This window comes from Artibeus jamaicensis, unplaced genomic scaffold (genome assembly GCF_021234435.1).
Source record: "Artibeus jamaicensis isolate MK-2021 breed Jamaican fruit bat unplaced genomic scaffold, CSHL_Jam_final contig_465, whole genome shotgun sequence".
Lineage (NCBI taxonomy): Eukaryota > Metazoa > Chordata > Mammalia > Chiroptera > Phyllostomidae > Artibeus > Artibeus jamaicensis.
In genome coordinates this window covers 19,305,218-19,331,725 of record NW_026521843.1, presented here as the reverse complement: position 1 = coordinate 19,331,725, position 26,508 = coordinate 19,305,218, and the positions used below count along the sequence as shown (strand labels likewise).

At 41.5% G+C, this 26,508-nt stretch overlaps 1 protein-coding gene across 13 annotated transcripts in view; it reads right to left on the bottom strand.

The window, feature by feature from the left end:
- RASGRP3 (RAS guanyl releasing protein 3) overlaps positions 1–26,508 on the bottom strand; it is a 109,667-nt gene that overhangs the window by 21,768 nt on the left and 61,391 nt on the right. For 8 of the 13 annotated variants that reach the window (XM_053666977.1, XM_053666986.1, XM_053666975.1 and 5 more), the window contains 9 exons: positions 17,729–17,924; positions 16,638–16,740; positions 14,731–14,793; positions 14,073–14,204; positions 12,698–12,845; positions 11,123–11,296; positions 10,645–10,761; positions 8,384–8,659; positions 1,122–1,199 (listed from right to left, as the gene is read on the bottom strand). In XM_053666977.1, the coding sequence (XP_053522952.1) occupies positions 1,122–1,199; positions 8,384–8,659; positions 10,645–10,761; positions 11,123–11,296; positions 12,698–12,845; positions 14,073–14,204; positions 14,731–14,793; positions 16,638–16,740; positions 17,729–17,798 (1,161 nt within the window). In that variant the 5' untranslated portion in view covers positions 17,799–17,924. Of the gene's footprint in view, positions 1–1,121; positions 1,200–8,383; positions 8,660–10,644; positions 10,762–11,122; positions 11,297–12,697; positions 12,846–14,072; positions 14,205–14,730; positions 14,794–16,637; positions 16,741–17,728; positions 17,925–19,846; positions 19,976–26,508 lie in introns of all 13 variants that reach the window. The other 5 variants (XM_053666973.1, XM_053666976.1, XM_053666982.1 and 2 more) reach the window with 1 other exon arrangement.

Sequence of the window (26,508 nt, the reverse complement as noted above, 5' to 3'; positions counted from 1 at the left end):
CAGGTCAGCTGACTCAGACTCCTGGTCCTGCCCTCCCAGTGCCAGGGAGTAACACTCAGAGTCGTTCTGCCTCTTGCTGTCTCATGGTGCAGAGTCATGGTAGGTGTTAACAGACGGACAGACTTAGGGTCTAGAGTTGCTGGCAATGTGCCACAGAGCTCAGCTGGTGGGGAGATAAGCATGAGACCTTTATAAAAAAACTGATCTCAGGATATGAACATAAGAAGCAAACATACACACTTTTTCCTTCAACATGCACACCTCACCTTCCTCGTAAAAAAATTGAAAAATTTGAAAAAATTCATACAGGTATTTTTTTTATTACTGCAAAATATACCTAAGATATAGTCCACTTGCTAAAACTGATGAGTAGTGCGTATTTGGTAATGCGTTCTCTCTCCTCAGTCTCATTACATAAGGTTTCTGTAATAAAGAGTCAGCCATCGATTAAGTGAGACACTATCTCATGTAATATGAAAATTCCTAGCTGAGTCAATCATTAGTAGAGAAATTCGTGAATTATGATCAGGGTCTTTAAAATTTATTAAATCTAATTTTATGTTGAATGGTATTTTTTAAAAGGCTGGAAAGGTTAGGGGTGTCCAACCTGTGGCGCACAGGCCACATGTGGCCCGGGATGGCTGTGAATGCGGCCCAATGCAAAATCATCAATTTACCGAAACAATTTGGAGATTTCTTTTTTTGCAATGACATGGCACAATGTATTTAGTAGGTGGTCAAACACAACTCTTCTTCTTCCAGTGTGGCCCAGAGACACCAAAAGTTTGGACACCCGTGGATGATCTCTAACGTGAAGATGAGTTATGGTTCTTTTTTTTTTTTTTGGCCCTATGTGTAGGCAAGTTTTCAGAGACAACACAATCCATAGAAGAACCATAGTAAAATACAGTAATTGCAAAGGATGTCCTTCTCTATTAGTCTATGCCAAGAAATAATTCTCTAACTGCCAGCGCTAAGCTGTTTCATTGCTCAAAAGGGGATAATGCAGATTTTTAAATTCTTCAATCTTTAGGTCACAAAGCACCACTGCAACAGCCAATTACTGCACATGATGAACAACAGGGTTTGGGGCTGATCCTTGGAGAGAAAACGGTACCTACCGATTTAGAATTTCTAGGCTCCAGCACCAGTGACAGTTTATAAATATCATCTTCTGTGTGATAGAGGTCCAGTGAAAGCTACAACAAATAAGAATGGATTAATAATTACATTGGCTCATATTTATTTACTTACTTGAATTGCTGACACACTTTCCAAACTGAATGTTTTAGCTAGTGTCTAATAATTTGAGTGAAGGCAGAACGATACAGAGATGGCAAGCAGAGGTGGAACATGAAATGAAAGAGGGAAAAAGTTAAACCTCCTGGGGTCACTAGCATCAACAAGACCCACTGACTCAATTCCTCAGTAATACCTATTGGGCAGCTTCTAAGTACTAAGCACTGAGCTAGAATAAGGCATCTTGATATCAAAAAGCAGCAGCAGATGCATGGAGTAAGAGCTGTAAAGGTAATTATTTCTTAGAGGTTTCATTGAAGAACAGGACAAATTACTAGGTTTCCATTATTTTAGGGCATTGTGCTAAGTCCTGGTGATATAAAAATGTATAAAATCATTCCTACCCTCAAGGGCCTGACAGTTTACTGGAATAAATAGGACCTGAACACAAAAACGTATGTTCAAATTAACAAAAGGCAACACAAGCTAAATGCGAAATAAGGCATCCCACCCTAAGTGCTCTACAAATCATTCAGGGAGGTAGAGTGAAGCATGAGGGAGGGGTTTGGAGTTGGGGATGTCTGAGTTCAAATGCAGAGCCCGCCACCAGTTAGCTCTGTGACCTTGACTCAATTATCTCCTCTGGAGAATCGTCTTCCACATCTGTAAAATGGGCATCATCATAAAAGTCCCTACTGAACTGGATTTTTCTCAGGATCAAATAGAATAATGCATGTAAAGTACTTCACATAGGACCTGGGACATGGTAGAATCTAAGAAATGTAATTTAGTATTATTGATGTTATTGCTATTAATACAGCTATTATTGCTAATATTATCATTCTGTGTGGCAAATATTGAAGACAGAAATGATCAGGACTGATTCACACAGCAACTTATGAATTGAGGCCTACTGGGCTGATGTGGACACAGAAAGAGGGAGAGAAAGGTCAGGATAGTCAAGGACAATGATGAATAACATCTAGAAAATCTAAAACACAAAGTCCCATTCACCTGAAATGGGAGAGTCATGAGTCTTAAAAGAAGCCTGGAAAATTCTCATCCATGCCCTTCAATGTTAGGACACTCAACGAATCACACCATTTCATCAGCATTGAAGATAATCAAACGCCTGTCCTTTCTTTGATCACTGAGGCATGGAAAACTTCCTCTAACATATTTTGTCTAAAGATAACAGCTTAATGTGTATGGGCGTGGAGTGATGGGGAGAGAAAGGAGGAGGAAGAAGAAATTCAGAAGCAAAAAATGTCTTTCAAGGATTTATCTTGTTCTACCTCAATTAAAAAAAAAACAATTTGACATAAGAAACTGTCATTTTTCAATCATTCATTCATTCAACAAATATTTCTCAATCACTTAATATGTGCCAGGGACCATTCTAGTCACTATTCTAGCTACTAAATACAACATTTAAATGAAGAATTTAATATAGCAGCCATGACTGGTGTGGTTCAGTAGGCTGGGCGCCATCCCAGGAACCAAAAAAGGTTGCTGGTTCAATTCCCAGTCAGGGCACATGCCTGGGTTGCAGGCCGGGTCCCCAGTTGGGGGTTTGAGAGAGGCAACCAAATCACCATTTCTCTCCCTCTCTTTCTCCCTCCCTTTCCCTCTGTCTAAAAATAAATAAAATCTTTTCAAAAAGAATTTCATATATCAGGTCATGTATTGCTTTACCTAGACTTTGTAACTTAAAGGTTTTTTCTGGACATAATAAAAAGTTGACTTTACTATAGAATTGCCCCAGTATTATTTCTGATCACGAAAGTCCTGCTCACAAAGAATGTGCCCTGTATCCACCTTCACCTGAACGGCAGCCACTCTTACCTCTATGGGCTCTGCCGTTTTGTGGAGGGAACCATCCCTGGTCACAAACTAATGCCTTAAGAAACCAGCCATTATATAAGAGAGTTAAGTGGTATACCAGAAAGAAATTTTTTTCAAGAGGACATTAAATAGTTTACCGACTACACATAATAATGGATGATCCACAAACCTTGTTCCCATCTATAATTTTGCCTGGTACCATAATTCAATTCAGATTCATTGCACAGGATGGGCCAATAATCTTTAATAACCCAGGAAATTCCATGACTCAACTTGGGGGATCCTGAAAGGGATATTTTGATAGCAATATTGACATAACAATGTCTCATCCGAAAAACAGGTCTTTGCCCATGTGATTGACTTGGGGGCCAGTTCTTGTTAGGCAGACAACAAGGGACATTTGTGTTAATGAGTGGAATTTCACCATGGATCTCTGGAACAGGGAAGCAATAGGCAATGGTGTGGTCTCTGATGAATGGGGCCCTGCCATGACGGAGCTAAGGCAAACTGTTGTTGGTGCGACAACTGTCGTCTTCTGATTGGCTAAAAGAAGTCAAAAACCTGAAATTGTATATAACTACCCCAATTTTTGAACACTGACACTAATCACAACAAATTTATAATTCTACATGAGCCCAACAGAACACATCTGCTGAGGGCAGGCGCTCACCAGTTGGTCAGTTCCACACGAGGAGTCCGCTAGTCCCTAAGCCTCATGAAAGCAGGCAGTGCACCTGGCTCTTCCATTAGGGCACACGTCAGGGCATGTGACACCTCTGGCATCGCTGTCACTGCGTGCTGTCTCCCACTGTGACTGCTCCATACATGGAAGGAAAACCAAGCGACACTTTCCTTCTGAATTCCTTGTTGTTAAGAGTTATATAGTCAATAACATTGCAATGACTATGTATGGTGCCTGCCGGGTACTGGAAATATCAGAGGGAATTCTTTGTAAAGTATATGACTATTTAAACACTACACTGTAGACCTGAAACTAATACAAAATAATATTGAATATAAGCTGTAATTAAAAAAAATTAATTAAATAATTAAACTATTTTTTTAAGAATAGTTAATCTGGATTTTGATGAGCACATTCCTGTCCTCCTGACTCAACCTGTAAGGACCGGCATTGGCATCTCCCATACCCAACAGCCGTGCCAGACATCGAACCAGAAATTCAAGTAAGCCATGCACTACAGAGGGGAGGTCACAGGACAAGTCACAGGACATCCTCGTGTATGTTCCTACGTGAAATAGGCAGATATTTTAGCCTATGATGGAAACGTTTTGATCTCCTCTCAATGTTTGCTCTCCATTGATCAGGGGTGCTGGGAACCTGGGAAAGTTGTCAACTTGCTTGAGTCTCAGTCTCCTGACGTATAAAATGGGACTGATAAATAATAGCTCCCTCCCAGGACTGTGGCGAAGACTAAATGAGCTAATGTGTGTCCAGTGGGGTTTGTTTACAGGATCACATGAAGAGAACGGCAGGGTTTGGTTTCTAGTCAGTGCAGCCAATTCCACTGGGCTCGTCAATGAACAGGGGGGTGCACTCTGGGTCCCCCTACCCCGTCCACGCTCTGCTTTCCCGGCCTCGATCCCACTTTCTCTTTGCAATCTCCTCTGGGCTTTACGGCCCTGCATGAAATGACCTGTCCAACTTCCTATCTCCTTTTTGTAATACAGCTCACCAATGGGATTTCAAGAATATTTGCTGGCGTCTAACATCTTTCAGTTTGGTTGTTTCTGAAAAACGTTCTCAGTCACTGTTCCAAGTTGCTGCATTTACACCCAAGCCTACTGGCAAAGGTGGCTGTGGATTCCTTGAAGACATTACCACCTGCGTAGCCTGGAGTGGGGAATTGTAACAGAAAACACACTTGGTCATCCCACTATCTCCACTCACCATTTTTGCAGTTATTCTTCTATTTTTCTTATGAGACTGTAAAAAATACAGGGGCTTTCCAGTTATTTGCATGTACTCAAAATGGTAAGAGTAACTGATAGATCTAAAAATATCATGAAAAGAATCAGATCATTTTGTATGCATGAACCCAGGAGCTTTCAGTGCTCCTGGTATGTGACTTGGGATCACAATTTTTAAAAAATTGTCTTCTCCAGATCTTTCCTGAAGAGAACGATCTGGACCACAACAGGTTGTTGGTGCCGGCCTCCTCCCTGCCCTACATGTGCACAGGGCCAGTCAGGGGCTAAAGTGGCAGTGACAAAACCAGCTCATGTAGCCCCTGCCCTCACAGCTTTTGTTCTGCAGTCAAGTCCTTCTTCATCCAGCCATGAAGAAGGAGAGAGAGATGACTTGATTTTTACAGGTGCAAAGTAAAATAAATGCCAACAGTATTGCCACATTACAGAGTAGATGTCTGAGAAAGAGAGAGAGAGGGAGAGAGACCCAAGCTGGGATTTAAAGCTTTGCCATTTGCTAGCCTTTTGTCCTTTAGAAGTCTGCTTCTTCATTTGTAAAATAGGAAGGGTCAGGGGTGATGTTACTTACACTCTCCGCCCAGCCCAGGTGCTACATCACAGAGCGCCTGTGAGAATCTACCAAGAAAATGTACGTGGAAAGTGCTGTGGGAACTGCAATCAATTATCACAGTAAGTTCACGCATCACTACGCAGCCTAGTGCACAGAGTAGGCATTTGGTAATTGCTGATTAGTTCAAGACTTTTCATTTTCTATCTTCCATGGCTCTCAATCATATGTCATTAGAGTGACTGTCGGCCATGCAAACAGTCATTTCAGGCGGAAACTTAATCTAGAGTCTCGGGGCAAAATTAATCGCCCTTTAAATGACGGCCTTGCAGACACCCTTGCATGCATTTGGGTCCCTGCAGTGAATCCTGCAGTTTTACTCCCAGCAGGTAGGTGTGTCCTGAAATGCCCGCTGGGCTCTAGCAGACACCCCATGGGTACATCCTCAATCCTCATTCTGGGGAGGTTAATCTGCCCATGGCCAAGAAGAATGAATGTCAATCCCAGTGCATTGGACTTTCTCCTTGGTTGTGAAGAGGGAGGAAGCATCTTTTCTTTAAACAGAAACTGGCTTGGTGACCTGTGTTCACATGAGGGACCATGCTGTCCTAATGAGTCTCAGGGCTGCAATCACGTTGACACTTGGTTCCTTATTCTGAAAATCCCACCATTTCTCACACCTAGGGTCCTAGAAGTTTAGAGCTGGAAGAGACCTCACAAATGAACCCAAAATCATTTTGGAAAAATCCAAAGTCAAGGCTTGTTAGCGAGGAGACAAAGTTAGTAATTGTGGAGGTAGGGCTCAAAGCTAGATCTTCCTTCTAGGTAGGAACTTGCCACCACACAGTGCTATGTGATACAGACGTTATTAATTATCATGTGTGGTGGCATCTAGTTTCCTTCCATATGAGACAGAGAGAATGGGCTGGTGCCTTTCCCTTTTTTCTTTTCTTCTCAGCAAAAGGAGTTCTTTCTTAGCTTTTATTTCTACAGTTCGAAGTTTCGATTTGCACCCTAAAAGCTGCATTCACACATCCTTCAACATTTCTCTAAAGACCTGTCATGATGTTGCTTGCAGCACCTATAACTCAAAAATCCTCTCCCTACTCCATCACTGTCTCTTGTCAGGGTGAGGAATTGTCTTGTGTCATCCTCTGCTCTGTGACCGTCTCCTCCACACTGTGAAGACAGCCTGGCCATGGACATGTGAAACTAGGCTGCTCTGCAGACATCCCCTGTGTTTGTGGGTTTATAGTCTCTTTCAAGCTGCCAGTGCGGGCACTTATTCATGGAAACAGATTTACATGGCAAATGATTAATGAATACAGGTGCCTGGATTATTGCGAGGTTTCCCCCACCCCCAATAGAGAATGTCTGTGTGTTTATTGTTTGTCACATAAACTCAGCCCCAAGAGACTCGTGTTGCTGTGTGTTGGCTGCTTCTGCTTTATACTAAGGGTGCAGCCGGCATCATTTTGTACACTGAGGGTTTCTCTCCTTTGGTAAACAGTTATGTGCTCTAGGAACAGTTAGTTAGTGGGAAGGACTAGGGACCACACTCAATTCCAGTGTGACGGGCCTGGGGGAGATAGGCTCCAGGAGTTTCAGAAAGGGTGCTGCTTTTATTTTCCATGGTCTAGAAAGGAAAAGAGTCAATTCAGTGTGGCAGCCAAGTTGCCGATGCTATACACCTAAACAGGGAAGCTGCTTCTCCACTTGTTAAGCACGGGCAAGGGAATCTGGTTCCACTTCGGCCCCCTGACCAAGAGGTAGCCAATGGGACAAGTTCTCTTCCATACACCTGCTGTGTCTCAAGGTGCTAGGATCTGCACACCAGCTAAAGGTGTGGGTCACAACTGCCCCAAAATATGAATGGTAGGCAAACTTCTGTCTGACCTCCACCATTCTGAAGTACAGCATTTAATTCACCTATTGAGCTCCTAAAGATGCCACGTTTTGTGAGAGGTGCTGGGCCTGTGATGTGTAAGTCAGGAAACAGAAAGGAAAAATCTCTTGCCCAGTGACACTTCCTACAGTGAGAAGGCACAAGTGCAAAGGCAACACAGGTGACAAATGTACTTGGTGCTTTGGAGGGGAACAGAGGATGCTACAGAAAGATAGAAGCTTTTGAATTGGGGCCAGTCACAGGGCTGGGGAGGTAAGAGATTTTCCAAGAAAGTGCAAGACCAGGAAGCAGAAGGCAGCGGTTCGTGGTGCAAAGTATAAGTCCATTGATCCTTAAAGGCAGCAGTGATGTGGGACCCAGCGATGACCAGCAAGGCCAGCTGGAGGGTCAGAAAGCGAGTCCTGAACGGCCTCCCGTGCCAGGCTAGGCACTGAGTCTCGGGATGTGGAGAGGCTGGCGGTGAGGGGCAGATCACAGCGGAGGCCCTCGCACCACTCCAGGCCTCCACAACAGCCATGCAGTGAGGACGAAGAGAAACAAGACGAGTTGAGGACATACAGGAGGAGGTGATTAATTACACAAGTGTGATGACGGAGAGTAAGGGACCGAAGACAGCTCTGCAGGGCCTCTCTAAGAACTCTAGAAACTGGAGCTGCAGGGGTGGAAACTGGGCTCCTCAAAGCAAAGGGAGATTTCTTTGCTCTAACATTAGAGTCTTAAGTCACGTGGTTATGGGTATGGGGTCCCCTCCCCACAGCCTTTGAGATTTCTCCTCACCTACTGACCCAGAATGCAACCTCCTCCCTACCCCCCCCCCCCCGAACTTCAGGCACAGATCCTTTGGCATTGCCTGGGACACAGAGGAGTCATCGACACAAACCCCAGTCCGTGGGACTCACCGTGAGCAGGTTGATCAAGTCCATGTTGGGCTCTAAATGGTGGGAGGCGTTCTGCAGGGAGACCAGTTCACTCAGGGTGACGGAGAGCTGATGCATTTTCACAACGTTCACTTTGTTCTCCTCCGTCCAGTCTGGGAAAATGACATGGACTGCTATCAAGTCTTTCAAGTGCACGCCAAGGATGGGGATTTTGAAGCCATCGCAGTCGGCAAAGGCCTTGCGGTAGTTGCAGTAATTGCCGTTGGAGGAGACGAGCTCTGTCATTTCATTCCAGTTCTGGGAACAGATGAAAAAGAAGAATTTTCAAACAGCCGCCCCATCTGCCCACCCCCAAGCCTGCCGCGTGTGTGTCTAGGAAATTCCTCGGCTACTGAGAGAAGGATCAATTGCACTAATGTTGTTGCAAGGAAATATGAAACAGGAAAAAGAAAGAAACATGTACTAGGCCTGGCTACGAGTTGGACAGCCTGTTCCATTCTGGTACAGCTCTCAAACAGCCCACACCTCTGCCTAACTAATATCAGGTGTATTTAAGTATTTTGCAATTAATAAAACTGTTACAGTCCACAAATACAAGCATATATTGTATTATATTTAAGTATGCAGTGTATTAAATGCCCTAGTTATTCCAAGAGAGTTGCATTGGAGGTATTTCTTGAAGGTTAATCTGGGACACTAAGGGGTGGGAAAAGTCACACTGAGGTGTTGAGATAGCTGTGGTTTTGAACTCTGCCACTAACTAGAAGGTGAACTTGAGTAAGTCACTTCACTTTGTAGGGCCTCAGTTTCCTTTTCTATCAGAAAGAGGAGTTCAAATAAGTAATTTTTTAAGACACACAAGTGGTTCCAAGCCTCTCTGAGCCTCTGTTGAATTCATATTCTTCCTGACATTTAAAATGTGTCTTTTTCTTTACTTGAAATTCAGTACAAAGCTAAAGGAAAACGAAACCTGTACTGAACCTCATTATACTTGGAAGGAATGCAGTGTTTGAGGTCTAACAGCAATACTTCTGTGGTTTACAGCCTCCTGTTTATATGGACAACTTATTGTTGGTTGCCTAACAGCAACCAGACCTTCCGAATAGACCCTAATTTTGATCAGTCTACTCTTTCCAGAAGCAGCCCATATAACTCAGAGGGAGCTGTTTCCATCCCTACGTCCAAGAATGGGTTCTGATTTCCTGTCATCATAATTCCAGCCCTCTGGTTCCTGATTGGTTCAGAAACACAGAGTTAAGCCAATCAGTACATTATATTCCTCTGGCAACTGTTACTCATCCAGAAGTGGGCATGTTACTTGAGATGGTCCAGTCTGTCTTAAAAAAAAAAAAAAGGTCTTTAATGCTATAGGGAGAGGGATGAAGAGAGAAGTTTTCCCTGTCCCTACCTTTCAAGAACAAGAAAGCATAATTTTCTGCAGATAGCCCAGTCAAGAGGGAAACCAGTCTGATGAAACAAAACAAAAACTGATACCCAGAGGAAGGCAGAGCAACTGAGGCAGAGCTCTGATCAGACCATGCCTGAAGCAGCCCTGCCTCTAGACTTCCAGGTATGTGGGAAGATGATCCGTTTCCTTATTGTTTAGGCAATTTCAAGAGTCTTAAAAAACTGCTGAAATTGTCCTTACTGATATAGCAAAGTATACTCTTACTAGAAAATCTTCTCATGAGGATGAAATGCTTCTTTTTGATCAGTAAGGAAAAATATTATTGAAAAGAAAAATAATTTAAAAGAAAAATAAATATTGATTTGGGAAATGATCATATATATATATACACACACACACACACACACACACACTTTTATTCTTGACAAATCAGTGAGAAATCTAAGGAAGTTCTATACGAGGCCCCCTCCCTTGTATGTTCTGCGGAGTCAACCACAGTGCCATGAACAGAGCAGGCGTTCCATGACTTCATTTGAGGGAGGGAGGATAGGAAAGACTTCTGTCTTGTTTGCCTTTACCCCCGTGCATATCGCAGTGCCTATCACACAGGAAGCACCAAAGACACACTTGTTGGGCGTTTACAACCACACTGTGCAGTGGTGATCAAGGGGCTCTGACTGGGACACTTGCTGCCACCTCCAGCCCATCTTCCAGGGGGCGTGTCTACTCACTTTCTACTCTGCCCCCCACGTGTAAGCTCCTGTTCTCTAAGAAGACAGCTTCCCCCTCCGAGTGACTGTCATGAAGTGCATCTTACCCTGGAACAGTTTACAAGTGACCTTTTTACTTGGGACTAGGATCCAGTCCACTGTACCTTTGTAACTTCCGACGATAGGTGAGAGTGGGTCTCTTTGAGGCGTGAAATGGAACTGTGACTGAGGCCCCCCACCACTGCCATCAGGGTGTTAAAATTTTTGAGCTGAAGGAGCTTCTGCAATGAAAAAAATGTTAGCATTAATACTTTGTAACAAGTTTGAATTATTCTGAGTTTTCCGAATGTATTAGTATTTATGCAATTTAATAACAAGGATCTAGGGAAAATAATATTAGTTTAAAATGAAATGCAAATAAAATCAACTAGAAAAACATATCAATCATTTCACAGAAAAATAGCTACATTAAGTGCTTTTAGGTATGCCAACTAAAAGTAATGTTGCATGAGAGAAGTATTTGTTCATTAGACATTTATGAATAGTTTAATTGTCCTTTCCCAGCGACCTTTCCTCAATGACCTTTCTCAGCAGAGGGAGTAAACAGCTAAAATACTTTAAGAACCCCTGTCTAATACATACCTTGGCAACATTGATAAACTTTGTGATGACTTCTGCCCTTTGCTGGGGGGTTGGTTTGCTAAGAACCATCAGTTGGACCCACTTAGAGATTCCATTAAATAAAGCAATAGATCTCTCCAAGGTTGGGTTGTTTTCCAGACAGCCATGGATGACATAGCTTTGGTAATCAGTGAACTAGTGAAAGAAGGTTCAGAGAGTCAGAATTATAATGAATTCATTGCAAAATCAGAAATGAGAATGTTGCATGAAAGAGGTGAGATATTGTTTCATCACAGTCTGTTTCTTCATTTCGCATTTTAATGGCATCTTATAAGTTTAAATGTACCTCTAGCACATTATTTTGCTTCATTTTACTCCCCAACAGAGACATACACTTATTACACAAGGCAATGCTGGCAAGACAAGGAAGGAGTAAGACTCCAAGACACATTCCACTGAACCCTAAACTGCTGGATGACAATATCCACCTAGGGCATTGGCAAAAACGATGGGTTCTGGGAAGACCCCAGACCTGAAGGGTCAGTATCTCCAGAGGAAGAACCACGACTGGTGATTCCAAGGGTCAGGCAAGTTTGAAATACAATGGCATACATTAAAAAACAGGAAATGAATATTAATATAAGGATTCCACATTTATCAGGTTGTTTTAAAAAATAGCACTTGAAGTGAGACAGCTCTTTAGTCAACAGGCATACATTCAGGGAGTCAGCACAGATGTCATCAAATACATACGAGCCTTCTGTCTTACAAACAGTGGAGCGGGTTCCCCACTATAGTCTGCTCTGGGGAGTCAGTGAGGGCCTCCCCGAGTAGGATTACTTAGTGGAAAGGACCCGTCTTTGAGAAATCCATACTTCTAACCTCAAGTTCTTCTCTGCGAGGAATAATGTAACCCATTCCCTGGCATCTTGGAAAAGAAGGAGCAGTGACAGCCCCAGAGCTTGATGAGAGAAGGGCCCAGGCTGCTTGTGGACCATTGTGGAAAGATGATCGTAACAAGCGAGCAGTGAGTAGGTAGTTAGCAAGGGACCACAGTCAGAAGGAAGAAAAGGGATTGGAGAAGGAATGCTATCAAGACACAGTAGGAAAGAAAATTGAATTCAGAATCTCCATCCCTGGGAACAAACATTTTGATGTTGAGATTCTCCTCAAAGCCTACAATTCCTATTTTCCACCTACACCCATAAGCAGGCATTGGTACAAATCCCAGCCCAAATAAATGTTTCTTCCCCCAAACAAAGCACCTAGCGAAACATGTTCACTTGGGAGAGGTCAACAGAGCCAAATAAACCTGGAACAGTTAAATCTCCACTGCGTATTCAGAAAAGCATGCCTTAATCCTATGAAAGGGGCCATTGAAAATACAGCAACAGAAATGTAGCTCCTGAGCCATACTATAAAGATAGGATAATATTTATTCTTGGTTGAAAGGGATTGTTCCCGTGAATTGAGGGCACTTTTCCAATGGAGCACAGTGGCAGAGGCTGCCAGCACTTCAGAGTATGAAAACGCAGCTCTTGGGAAAGTTGGCGTGGTGGTTGTTATCCTTGGAAGAATAAATGTCAAATTTCTTACTGAGATCCTTCTAAAAGATTTATGCTCCAGAAAAGTGAGGTGCTCAGCCAACTCAATGGGCTCCAGATGGTCAAACAGCAGACAGGCTTTTCCCTTCTTGGATACTTTTTTCCTCTGTGTGACTCTTCTCATCCAATCATAGGAAGGTCTATAAATGAACAGTGAGTCTGGTCAGTTTGCCGAAAGCTCGTTTCACTCAATGGAAGTTATTAACCTACTGACTTTGTAACTCTTGGCCTGCCTCCAGGGGCTTGTGCTAAATATATGCCCTGTTCTGCATATTTGAAGAGAAAACCACTGACCCATCGCCAATAGAACATAAACTTCAAGTTGTTTTTCCAGACAGGGTGGGTTTGCACGGATCCATTTAGAATCCCTTACTTGATCATTCTTGTGGCCAGTAAGATTTGGATCATAAGGAAGAGGTCAGGGATGGGTATATAAACTTGAGAGTTTATCAATATATACATAGTGATTTAAGGCACCTAGGAACCACTAGAAATTGGTGCTTCTCCTACTTCAGCAAGAAATGGATAATCTGAAAATTCTGTTATAAATACAGAGGCCTGGACCTCACTTCTAGTGATTCTGATTTACTGGGAATGAACCTGAATAATCTATACTTTTAACAACATCACTTATGACGCCTGGATCACTCACTGTTAATCACTCTTGAAGGACTATTCTAGAAAATTGGCTAGAGTAAGAATGCCTAGGCCACAAGAGCATGTATTTGCAAGATGGAAACCCATACTTAGGGTCATTAAATAGTTTTCTCTGCACAAAGTTAACTAGATGATATAAAATGCTAGCCTAATTAGCACCATGTTCCTAATAACAGAGCTAACTAATTCACGGCACAACCATGATCAACATTTGTACGTCCTCAGGATGGCCTCAGATGCACCATGGAACAGGGCTTCTTGAACTTGAATGAGCTTATGAATCATCTGGGGATCTTATTAAAAGGCAGTACAGTGGGGCCTGAGAGTCCAAATTTCTGCTGAGCTCCAAGGTGATGCTGTGCTATCCGTAGACCACACTGTGAGTGGCAAGGGCATAGGAGACATTAACTAGATTTCAGTAAATACTGAGCATCCTGAGCATCTATTATGTGCCAAAGGCTTTCACATGCTATCTTATGTACTTACTGGATGCTCATGATAACCCTGTGAGAAAGCTACTATCCCCATTTTACAAATAAATTGAAGCCTGGAGAGATGGACTTATGTGCTATGGTGCTTATTGCAGCAAGATTTTCTCCAAGAAGCACCGCTTGATTCTGACATGGTATGGATGGAGGTCTAGCGGGCTCATCACTACTCCCTCTCCCAAACAGCCGACTCATCATGTTTCAAGCTTGAGCCACTCTTACATGCTGGAAATGTCGATGAGGCTGATGTGTTTTTCATATCCTAGTTGGCTAGCTACTTCCCGGAATTCTTCAGTCATACGGATCAACCCAAGGTCCAAATTAAACTCCGCAGGAAATTTCAGAATCCAGTACCTGAAAGGCATCAAATATTTTTGACAACCGGATTTTAAGATGGACCTCTCTGTAAGCTGTAGTATCACTTCACAGATTAAATTTAACAAACAAGCAAGGACCATGCCCCCAGTTAGCAATCTCCCATCCCCCATCCATCACATTGAGTCTCACTGTTTCCCTTCAGTCCAAGACCCACATCCACTCCCACACTGAGCCTCCCTTTCCCACTCTCTCCAGAAGGAAACCCTTCTTCCAACTCATGGCAAGTAGGTGGAAATGTGTAGGGTGAGAAGATGGAACAAAAGAACTTACTCTAACAGCTGCTTTCATTCCCTAATCACATTTACCACTGCTTGAACTCTAGTCCCAAAGAAAGAGAAATTCTACTCCCAAGAACAGAGGAGGGTCAGTTTCAGCAAAACCAATAAAATGGAATCTGAATTGGTTCTATTGTCAAACCAGGTCTGCTGCTTGGGGAAAAGGAAAGCGACAGCCATTCCAGAACCAGAAAGTACCAGAAAATTAAATGTGCAAGTATATTTACCTCATGAAGTAGCAGATCTTTAACCGAAATTCATCACAGTTTTCTCCACTGGCATTTCGATACGTATGGTAGTTAAAGAAAAAATTCTTGCACTTGGTTTCCTCCACATTTACCTGAAGCTGTTTGGTCAGTGTAGATGCATTTCCAATAGGAGGGCCATCATGGGGACACTGGGTTGTGTGGATGTGTGAACGGGGAGAGGAGTGGGTTCTGATGACGTCCGCACTGGATAATTTACTGCTCTGGGCTGTCCCGTTTTGGTCGGGAAGAAAACCCACTTATAAAACTTCTTGACCTTCCTGAGTACTTACCAAGTGTTGACTGTCAACTGTAATTACAAATACAGTAGTGACAGGCAATACAACTATATTGACAGTCATTACAACTGTAATTACAAACACAGCTAGAGATCATTTAAAATTGGTAGTGCATAGAAGCACCACTTTAACCAAAATTCTTTTGTGTATTTAGAATGAATGCCTCATATATGTGCTCTAATTCCTGTAGTATTTGAAAATGTCATTTGCTGGTATATTAATACACAGGGAGTGTTGCAATTTATTCTCATCTATCTTACTCTTTTCAACAAATAGATACTGAGCTCCTACTATAGGCCAGGCACCCTGGGTATGCAGTAGCAAATGGTCTAAAGGGAGGACTATCTAAAGAAACCTCAATTCATAGGCAGTTTCAACTATTATACAATCCATACTTTTAGATATTAGACTTTACCTGTCTAAATATCCACTTTAATTTGTGTTTCGTATTGTCAGCGGACATACTAATGATGAGAATGCAGTTTGGGACACATTCTTTGGACAGTGTTGGATCCTGAGGAGGGACCAGACTGAGACGATTCCATCCATCCTTCCCTGTGTGCACTACCCTCAATAGTGGGACCCGTGGGACCCCAGGACCACTGGGGAACAGGATCTGGCTCCCTTCCAGGGACCTCTGTTCAAGGTGAATGTCCCCTTACCCTCTCTGTCATCCCCTTCTGCCCGGAGGTTGTGGGAGGATGGAGGGAAGAAGTAGAAAGCAGAGGAAGCTTCAAGTGAGCAGGTGGAAGCCCCTCTTGGCCCAACGACGCTCCATGGGCCCACCCCCTCTCCAGCTCTCCTACCCTGTACAGTTTCTCACTCATCTGCGAGGGCCCCCTGGGCTTGGAGCAGGCCCAGACTGTAGGAGCCAACATTAGTGACTATATAGTAAACATTAGATACTGGGCAATGAAACCTCATAACAAATGTGATACTATTTTCCATTTTTGGTCATTTGGCTTTCAACCACCTTTTAGGACCACATTATGTACAACACTGAAGAACTGCTAAAAGCTCATATAGAATGGGGTTTTTAACTTTTCTCTCATATGTCAGAAGCAAATCTAAAATTAACATCAATCCACAAATCATAATAAATCTGCTAGAATGTTCTTCGTGTCTTGCCAGTTAAGGGAAGATAAAAAACTTAGGTGGTGTTTGTACCTGAGCCAGGTCATGTTATTTTGGCTGGCATTTCTAAATGTCTAACTCATATCCTCCAGGTCCACCATCTTGCCATTCTAGAAGGAATGAATTAGGCCCTGAATTGGTGTTAAATATTCTTTTATTGGGCTAACAGCAGAAATGTTTAGGACGGGTTAGAGACACTCAGCCTGCAGCTCCTGATTCATCTTAATCTAGTGACTACTTTTAAGTACAGTGACACCAGCCAGATGGATGGTCAACTATTTGGCCCATCATCCAGATGGTTTGTCTAGATATCTAAATATATTTATAAAACAGTTGGATAACTGAAGGAAGATTATTTATTCATCTTAATTCACTGGCTTTGGTTAGATACTCTATCTGCATAAATATAGAAGTTGATTTATGATTGTAAAAATTACACAGTAGTTGAAAAGATATATGCAGAGAAGTTTTTCTGCCAATTCAGTGGAAGACAAATACCATCGGTGCATCAGTAGAACTATTCTTGGCAAACAACTATTATTCAGCTCTCCATTATCATCTGTTAAAAAATAAAATAAAATGAGGGGTGAGGAAGGAACAGTACTACTCTTCTCTTTTTCTAATATCAGTAGAGAAACATTAGTGTCAAAAATTTCTAACAGACTTGATTATCATTTTCCTCCTATTTCTGCTGGTATTTTCTTGCAAGTTAAGTGAGTAAGTTTTACCCTTCTTCTGGATTAAGGTTGACAGAATTTAGCAAATAAAAGTCCAAGACCCTTAGTTCCACTTGAATTAAGATAAACAACTAATAGTTTTCTAGTGTAAATATATTCCATGCATTATTTAGGACACACTTACACTAAATGTGGTTTATCTGAAACTCAAATTTGACTGATCATCCTGTATTCTATCTGGCAACCGTACTCTGGCTTAACTCTTCCTGTAAAACCAATTCAACAAACAACTCCTGTGTAACTCTGTGTGTGCATGAAATAATCCAAGACGCTGAGGCAGATACATAAATGACATAAGCAGATAGCTATAAAGTCTATAACCTAGTAGGAGATATAAGACATACATGCAAATACAGAATGCAGCAGATTGTGTAACCCACACTTGCCTAAGCCAAAGACCAAGAAATGATCACAGCAGCATGACCTGTTACAAAGGACTGTGGCAGGGCAGAGGGAACATTCGTGACAGGGGAGGCTGGGAATGGCATTATAAACATTGGAGATGACATTTGAGATGAACCCTGAAGCAGAAGTTCAGTGAACGGGGTGTGAAAAAGGCATGCAGGTAGGAAGATGCAGGGAATGTTCCAGAAACATTAAGTGGACACTCTGGCTAGTATATTAGTCATGGGCAGTAAAGGGAAGGAAATGCAGAGAGCACTGATACTGGGGAGACAGACTGGGGCCAATCAAAGAGGTCTTAAATAACATCAAGATATGAAGACTGAATTCTCTTCTACAGCAACACTTGCCTTTGAATAAAAGAGAGTGATAGTATCAAGATATACGAAGAGGAAAAAAGGATCCTACCGAACATCTCAATGCAAGTGCTCAGCAGTTCGTCTAATGTTGCTGCTTTCCCAAGGCCACTGGACCCCATGGTTGCTCAGCCGTTGTCAAAGAACTAGAGACATGGTCAGCATCCAACAGACCATCTCCATAACCATGCACGTTGGTGAGGTTTGTGCCCAGTGGTGGTCTCTGTCCTTAGTTATACTTCAAGACTCTAAAAAGAAAAAACAAGAAGAAAAAGTTATCAGACTAGAGTTCAGACCCTATTAAAGCATCCCATGCCTATCCAAGAAAGATAATGACTTTCATTGACTGCATCATCCTACAACAAAAGTATTAAAGTGACAGAGACCGCATCAACCCCTATTATGTAGGGCTTGTCGAGCTGTCCCTTATTATGTAAGGTGCTCTGAGACCACAGGGATCCCTGTTAAACATCATCCCATTTTGTAACTGAGAATTTTGGAAATATTTTCTTCATCTTTTAAAGTGATAAAACATCTAAGGGTATTAAAAACAATATTTGGGTTAATATTATTATGGGTATATAGGGAAAGATAAATTTTAAAGGGCAAATATATTTACAACCATATTCCTCTGTGCTCATATAAATGTTCAAAACATGGTAAAAAAAAATCTTATTTGCCCAAATTCTCCAATAGAAACACTATTTTATTTTTCTTTTTTTAAATCATTTCTTTAAAAAATTTATTTATATATTTTTAGAGAGAGGGAAAGGGAGAGAGAAAGAGAGGGAGAGAAACATCAGTGTGTGGTTGCCTCTCACGTGGCCTCCACTGGGGACCTGGTCTGCAACCCAGGCATGTGCCCTGACTGGGAATGGAACTGATGACCCTTTGATTTGAAGGCCAGCATTCAATCCACTGGGCCACACCAGCGAGGGCTACATTTTTTTATTAAAACATTCTATTATAGTTGATATACAATAAGTACATTGGTTTCAGGTGTATAACATAGTGATTAGACATTCATATACCTTAGGAAGTAATCACCCTAGTAAGTCTAGTGCCCATCTAGAACCACACATAGTTATTACAATTGTATTGACTATATTCTTTTTGCTGTACGTTACATCCCCATGATTGTTTTTACAACTGGCAATTTATATATCTTAATCCCTTTCCCTTTTTCACCCACTCACCCAACCTGTCTCCCATCTGGCAACCATCAAAAATGTTCTCTGTATCTATGAGTTCGGTTCTGTTTTGTTTGTTCATTTATTTTGTTTTTTAGATCCTACATGTAAGTAAAATGATACGGCTTATTTCATTTAGCATAATACCCTCTAGGTCCACCCATGTTGTCACAAATGGCAACATTTCATTATTTTTATGGCTGCGTAATATTTCATCAACACTGTTATTATTAGTAGGATAATATTAACAATCTATTAAACATCCACATTACATACTAGGCATCATATCAAATACTTTACATATATTATCCAACTCAAACTTCATGATATTACTGTGAGGTTGTAATTATTATTCTCAGTTTACAGATGAGGTCATGGGATTCACAGAGATTCAGCAACTTGTCCAAAACCATGCAATTATCATTAAGGCCTAGAATCAGGACTCTATTATGAAATCAAGCTTTTCCCCTTTTATCATCTGTCCCAGCAAAGTTATCATAAGGTCTCATAATTTTCCCCCAATCTGATGTGAAAATATCGTTTTTCCACACCATCTCAGAAGGAGGATATAGGTCAGATTATCTGTCACAGAGACAGAAGGAAAAGAGGCAATGACACCTGCCTCGTTGTTCAGCACTGTCATGGGGAAAATGGGATTGGAAACGTCTCCTAGTTGCTTATACCGATGTGTCCCTGCTTAGCATGCTGTCGCCTGCACATTTACTTAGATCCTGTTTCACGTAGGTGGAAACTATTCTCTACAACTGCTTTTTCAAAAGCAAAGCTCCTTTATTGTAAAAGCAATACACATTCATCGTTTAGTAGACAGTAAGAAGGAAAAGGAAAAAGAAGTCATCCATTATTTCACCACCCAAAGATAACTCTTGTTTACACCAGGACATGTTTCTGTTAGTTTTTCTAGGCATATTTGTGTTGTAGAGTTTCTTACATAATCTATTTTAGCTTAAAGGAACACCTACCTATTGGTTTCACACAGATTTCCAGGTCAGTAAAAATTTTAAGGTCATTTGTCAGCAGTGGAAATTGCATTGGGAACACAGTCGGCAGTACTGGCTTATTCAACTGAAATAGTAGGTACTTTGGGGAATCTGATAAAAGAACAGAAAAAAAAATCCCCAAAGTTAAATAATAGAAACCCCAACGAATCCGCCTTGTCTTAAAACATTTCCAAAAACCGTGAATTGTAGGGGGTTTTTGAGATTTTTGTCTGAACTTTATCCATAAAATTAATTAAATGAGGAAACAGTCAAAATAGTTACTTGATGACTTATTTAGAAAGTCAAGCAATTTTTTAAAAATTCAGTTTACTAAAAACTTACACATGTTGCCAATCTAAAATTTATATGCATAGTATAAAATGTAACTTTAGTCCAAATAGACTTATATCAGTGGATTGCTGATTAAGAATTTCCACCCACTGACCTTGGGATGTTAGTAAATCTCAAACAGTTTCTCGTGGTGACCCTCCAACCTCTGACCCTAAACCATTCCTGACTGTCTCCACCTGAATGTCAATGTTATTTTAGTCCAAGTTGTTTAGTCTCCCAATAGTTTAGGACTCCCTTTAGTGTTGATAGGAACTCTCTGGCTTCCGTGAAAATCACTGCTCTTCCTTGGCATAGACTTTTTTCTCACAAGTCTGGAAAGAACACAATAAGCCAAAATTTCCCCAGGGCTTGAATAATAAAGATGTTCTCACTTCAAAAGGGCAAAAGAGTTCTGTTGGGTGTGATTTCCAAAGGCTATGATGTGGCCTTTGGAAAAGGCAAAAACTTTTATTAACGTGACTGGTGAAGACTCTACTTTCCAAAAGAAATTCTTTAAGCTTACCTAGGACAATAAGAACTGTGTTGCTGATTTCGGAAATAGCGAAAAGGTGCCAATTCCATGCCACTATCTGTCAACAGATATAAACTGGCACCCTGGGCTCTTGATCCAGAATGTTTAGAGCTCTAAAAATTGCATTTCATTTCAACATTAAGATAGCCAAATGGGGGAAGGCTTACTTACCTCTGAGTAAAATGTTATTAAGGCTGTGTACTGTACTAGATTGTTTAAGGGGGTAGCATATACAACATATCCACTATGTCACCTGCAAGACCCTCTGTGCTCAGGGCAGGTGTCTCCCTTCGCCTGCACCACCTCTTCCTTTCCAATATTTAAAGTTTTTAAGTCGAGGACTTGCGTTGCCGTGGAGGATTAATGTGTCGAAGTGGCAGGAAGAAAGATGTTAGTTTAGAGAAGGGAAAAGGAAATAGAAGAAAAAATACTGTGACATTAGAGCATCCCACAGTGGGGCAGGAGGCCTCGTCAACGAGGGAATGCCATTCCCGAAAGCCCTCCAGCCAGAGTAAGTAATGCCTGTCAGAGATGCTGTAGATCAATTCCCAGACGGGGTCTAGGAAGCATGCCAAAATGACAGCAAAGGTTCCCCCTGGCTCTGGGATGGCAGAATTTACAAGGTGGAATGCGTTCTCCAATAAGTACTCAACAAATGGTTTGGAAATGGTGTTGGCCACATTAGAACTTCCCAAGATTGTCTGGCTTATAGCATTATATCTGTTTTAAGAAAATAAATGAACAAACAAGCAAAAACTCTGGAAAACTCTTTCCCCCTAATGGCGAATATTTCATTTATACATAAAATACCATATATGTGTCTTGACATTCATATGACCTTCATATGGAGACAAGGGGATTTCTCTAAATGCCTATATCCCTAAAGAATAATAACTAAAGGGTCATAACATTTGTTTTACTGGTAATATTCGAGCTTAATCTCTCTTTCTAATCACAGATATGATATTTATAAAGTTTTGAAATTATATTCTCTGAGACTCCATAAGAGAAATCAAGATTATTGAGTTTAGTAAGAGAAATGATAACAAAACTCTGAAAGATAATAATTTAACAGCTTACTGTGAATCCATTAGATGCCAGTTGCTACACAAGGCATTAGAATGGCTAGCACAGGAGGTTGGGGGTAAACAGGGAGAAAGCTAAATTGGTGAGCAAGACAGACCGAATTCTTGCCCTTATACTTTAGCAAAGAATTAAACAAGTAATTACAATAGTGTGTCCTATGAAGAGGCAGAGCATGTTAGTCTAGAAGCCAAAGAAGTCTAAGTGAGGCAAAGAGTGGGTGGGTAGATGACAATTAAGAAAAGCTGAAAGACATTTAGAATGACTGAAGTATTGAATGTGGCAAGAGATGAGACTAAAAAGTCAGTACAGTAGCTCATGAACGGTATTGTAAGCTGTGTTAAGGAGTCCGAACTTCATCTGAAGTGCAATGGGAAACCATTGTTTTAAAGGTGAGGAGAGTGGCATGATTATATTTGGAGTTTTTTAAGATTCCTCTAGCTGCAGTATGGAAAAGAGGTTAGTAAAGGCCTGTATTAATGATGGGGAAACCAGTTAGTAGTCAATTATAGACATTCAGGCAAAAGGGGATGGTGATCTAAGCCAGTGTGTTGGATGGAGATGGGGACTATTGCTTGGTTATTGAATATATTTTGACGTTAGAGCTAAGATTTTCCGATTTGTTTGCTATGGAGGTTGATCAGAAAGGAGGAATCAAGGATAACTTCCAGATTTCTAAGTAGACATCTGGTTGGGTTACAGAGCCATTCCTCTGAGGTTGCAAGATCGAGGGGAAGGGGAGGGAGTAGGAAGTTCATGGAAGGCCAGGAACGAGTTCACTCCTAGAGACAAGCTGAATGAGAGATGTCTAAGACATACCAGGGGAAGTGCTTCCGGTTACCTGTTCCAGACTCCTGAGTTGACATCTGAGTGTGTGTGAGTGCTAAGAATCAGTGGAAAGGGAAATTTAAAGCACAGGAGAAAGAGAATTTAATCTTGTAATAAGGTCCCTGGGTGGACAGACAGGAGTAATGGACCTGTGCACAGGTGGTGGGAGTTACTTCACATAGAGTAGAGGGTCACCCCCTTAGATATAACAACAGAAAGAGAAAAATGGGTATAGATATTCCATTTGTCGTTTGGATATCAGGAAGTCAAGGAAGTCCCTGTCTGAGTGACTTTTATTTACTCTGTAAAGAAAGAGACAAGGTTCTCGGCTGGGAGGTGTGATGGGAACAGGTGTGAGGTTTATCAAGGGGAGTAAATATGCAGAAGATGTTGTGAAGAAAAAAAGGGAAACCAGAAGTATCGGGGTTATTCTCATTCAGAGTAGAAGGCTAATGTTTCTCTTTTCTGGAGTTTGTTTCAAGGAGTTCCTTGTTCCTTGGGTGACATTACTCCTGTGTGTCAAGTTTCTGAAATTGTTTAAGGAAACTTTTTGAAATAACTTATTTGGCAAGTTTCTTCTCTATGGGGCAGGCAATCCTGAGTTTCTGCCCTTTTGTTCTAGTTCCCATAAATACGAACACCTGGTTTCCACAAGGATGGAGTTCAGAGCTAAAGCATGGCTCACGTTTGCTAGGTTGTTTCCTCAGAAGGGCCTGGGTCCCTGCTCCCGCTTCACCCAGCTTTTTTTTTAAATGGTGAAGAGGAAGACAGACACCACTAAAAGTGAAAAAATGAAGAAGTCGTTTACCCCCACCCTTGGATGTGATCCAGGATGTTTCATTCTGGCAACTACAACCTCGGCCCCCATCCCGTGCTCCCCACCTCCCCAGACAGGTGTTCTGTAACTCTGCCCCTCCACTCATCCTCTCCACTGACCTCACCTGGAGTCTTGGAAAAGGTCATCAGTCACAAGGTACACTACATTTTTCCCTCACTCCATTCTCCACATTTGGTATTCTTGCATTGTTTCTGCATTGGTCTTATTTCCATTTTCATTTCCCTTCTCATTTCTTTCAAGGTCACCTCTCAGGACTTTGGAGTTCTCTTTCTGCTTGATTTCTTTTTAGTTACCTTGTTCAGCACACTCCGTCAAAGTCCCATTGCCATCACTGTCAGAGTTTTTTCTATCACAAACCAACTGGAATAGTAGAGACTTTGGAAATGAGCTTGATGGTTACAGCAAAGTTAAAATGCTGTACATAGGCTATAATGATGACCCAGAGAATAAGCTATTATTTATGGATAGTGGAGCAATATCCCCAAAATTTAGGTAACAATTACAGTATGGGCTACTCATGGATAATATCACATTTCTCAACTCTAAAAGTAATTTTTTTTCATTCTTGCCTTGGATGGGTTTGTTAAGTGAGGTTTTCCTGGGGTTTTATTTTTTATTTTTGTCTGCAAAGAGCTTTCACCAAATAAATGAGGCATTAACAATCAATGTTGTCCTGAATTTTAGAAAATGAAGAAATAATAGTCTCTAAAAATACTATTTGCTGATTGCATGTAATATGATAGACATAATGGTGGAAAAATTACCTCTATTATATTTAAATCTTATAACACCCAGAAAACTTAGCATTATTTCATGCATTTCATGAATGAGCAAATTAAGGCCCATAGAAGTTAGATTACTTGTTCATATCATGTTACTTTTTGCAAAGTCAGGTCTATCTGACTGCAAAAATCTAAACTTTTTCCACTCTCCCCACAAATTTTAGTTGTTATTAAGCATTGCCTATTAGATAGATTTCTCGGTCTTGTCAGGAACAAATGTTTACTATTCCCTGTGTTTGACATTTAAGCATTCTATCAGTGGCTCTATTGTCTAAAAATGAATAACCACCATTATTACAGCAAGCTTGGCAATTCAGGGACTCACTGGTACCAAACACCGAACAGAAGTCAGTAACCAGTCCAGAGCTCATCCCACAAGACCTCCTTGCATTTTTGGGGGCTAACAAGTAACAGAGTTAGGCTTTATTTTATTTACTTTGTTTTTGGCTGCTGGGATTTAACATTAGCAACCAAACTAACATATTTACAGCTATCTGACATGAGTTGAACAAGAAAGGAAAATCTTTTTTTAAAAAAAGATTATATTTCTTTATTTTTAGGGAGAAGGGAAAGGAGGGAGAAAGACTGGGAGAGAAACATTGATCAGTTGTCTCCCCCACACCCCCAACCAGTGACCCTGCCTGCAACCCAGTATGTGCCCCAACTGGGAATCTAACTGGCAGCTTTCAGTTTATAGGATGATGCCCAACCCACACCAGTCGCAGGCGAAAAGAAGTCTGAGCCACACCAGTCAGGGCGAGAGGAAAGTCTTGAAGAGCTCTAGTATTAAATACCATGGAACTTCAAAGTCTCACCAAGGGAGTATTTCCCTAGCATCTGGCTGGAGCCTAACATGGAAGAGAACTTAGGTACATACGATTAGACATTTATAATCAGGTGATTTTTCAGATGGACACATTCAACCACATGGAAAAGCTCCAGCCTACCATGGCACCTTCACTGTTCAAATTGTAAATAATACCCCCAGACTAAGACGTGTTCAGCTCAGAAGTTGACGATGATGATAATGATGAAGGAGAAAAAAGAGGACAAAGAGGAGGAGGAGGAGGAGTCATCCTTATGAGCACCCCTCTGCCACTTACTGTGCTGAGCACTTTACCCAGTGAACTCGGAGAGGCCACGCTCCACCCCAGAAATCCAGCAACAAATAAAAGGTAGCTAACCCATGCTACTTGTTACCCAAATAATGCAAGGAGGCCTCGTGAGATGAGCTCTGATCTGGCCACTGACTTCCGTTCAGCACTCTGTAGCAGCGTGAACATGCTCATGCCTTCTGTGACCACCATGGGCAAGAAGACATTTTCAATAACTGTCGTAAGTAAATAAAGCCCTTCAGCGCCCTCCTTCTGGGGCCAGATGCCAGCCTCAGAGGACAGAATCTACACAAAGAGGCTCCAGGGAGTGTAGGCTCTACAGAGAAAGCCTCTAAGAATGCGAACAGAAGGCACAGCTAGCACAAAATCTCTCTGACCTACCATCACTTCACGCTGTGGGTGGAAGCTGCCTGTCTCTGAAAATACCAGGGAAGGATTTAAAAACTTGAGTTCTAAGTTGTTGCATACGGATGCAGCAAGAAGCACTAACCATGGAAGATTACCTTCAAAAGTATCTCCCTGCTCTTAGAGAAAGACCTTTATTTGGTGAAAGGCCAGTGAATACTGAATATCTATGAAATGCTCAGCACCGTGCTATGGGCTGGAGCTGTAAGGAACCAGGCCCACATCACCATGTGGGAGACAGATTTTAAACTGATTATTACAAAACAGTGAGTCTGCGAGATCCAGCGTCATGGGCACATACCCAGGGTGTTATGAGAGCACAGAAATGGGACTAAGTCCAACCAAAAAGATTTATGAAGGCTTCCTGAAAGAGAAGACAGCTGAGAGTATTACATTTTATGGATCACATAACTAATACCAGCTAAACTCAGGGGGATCCGCCAGTGAAGTTGCTGGAAATATCTAAGCATGACTCCAGAGCATAAAATAGATATCATCAATCTGCTATCAAAAAACTTGTCATCACCTGAAAAAAGAATTAAAATACACATAAGATAGTATTGAGAACAAGAACTGATGGCAGTAAAATGACTGAGGTCAGATGAGACCACAGAAGTTCAGACCTGTCCTAGGATTAGAAAAAAGAAAAGCATAAGTAGATGATGTGCTATGAAAGGCTTAGGGGCTATCCAGTGCTGCTTTATTATCATCATTATTATGCGTTTTATGAT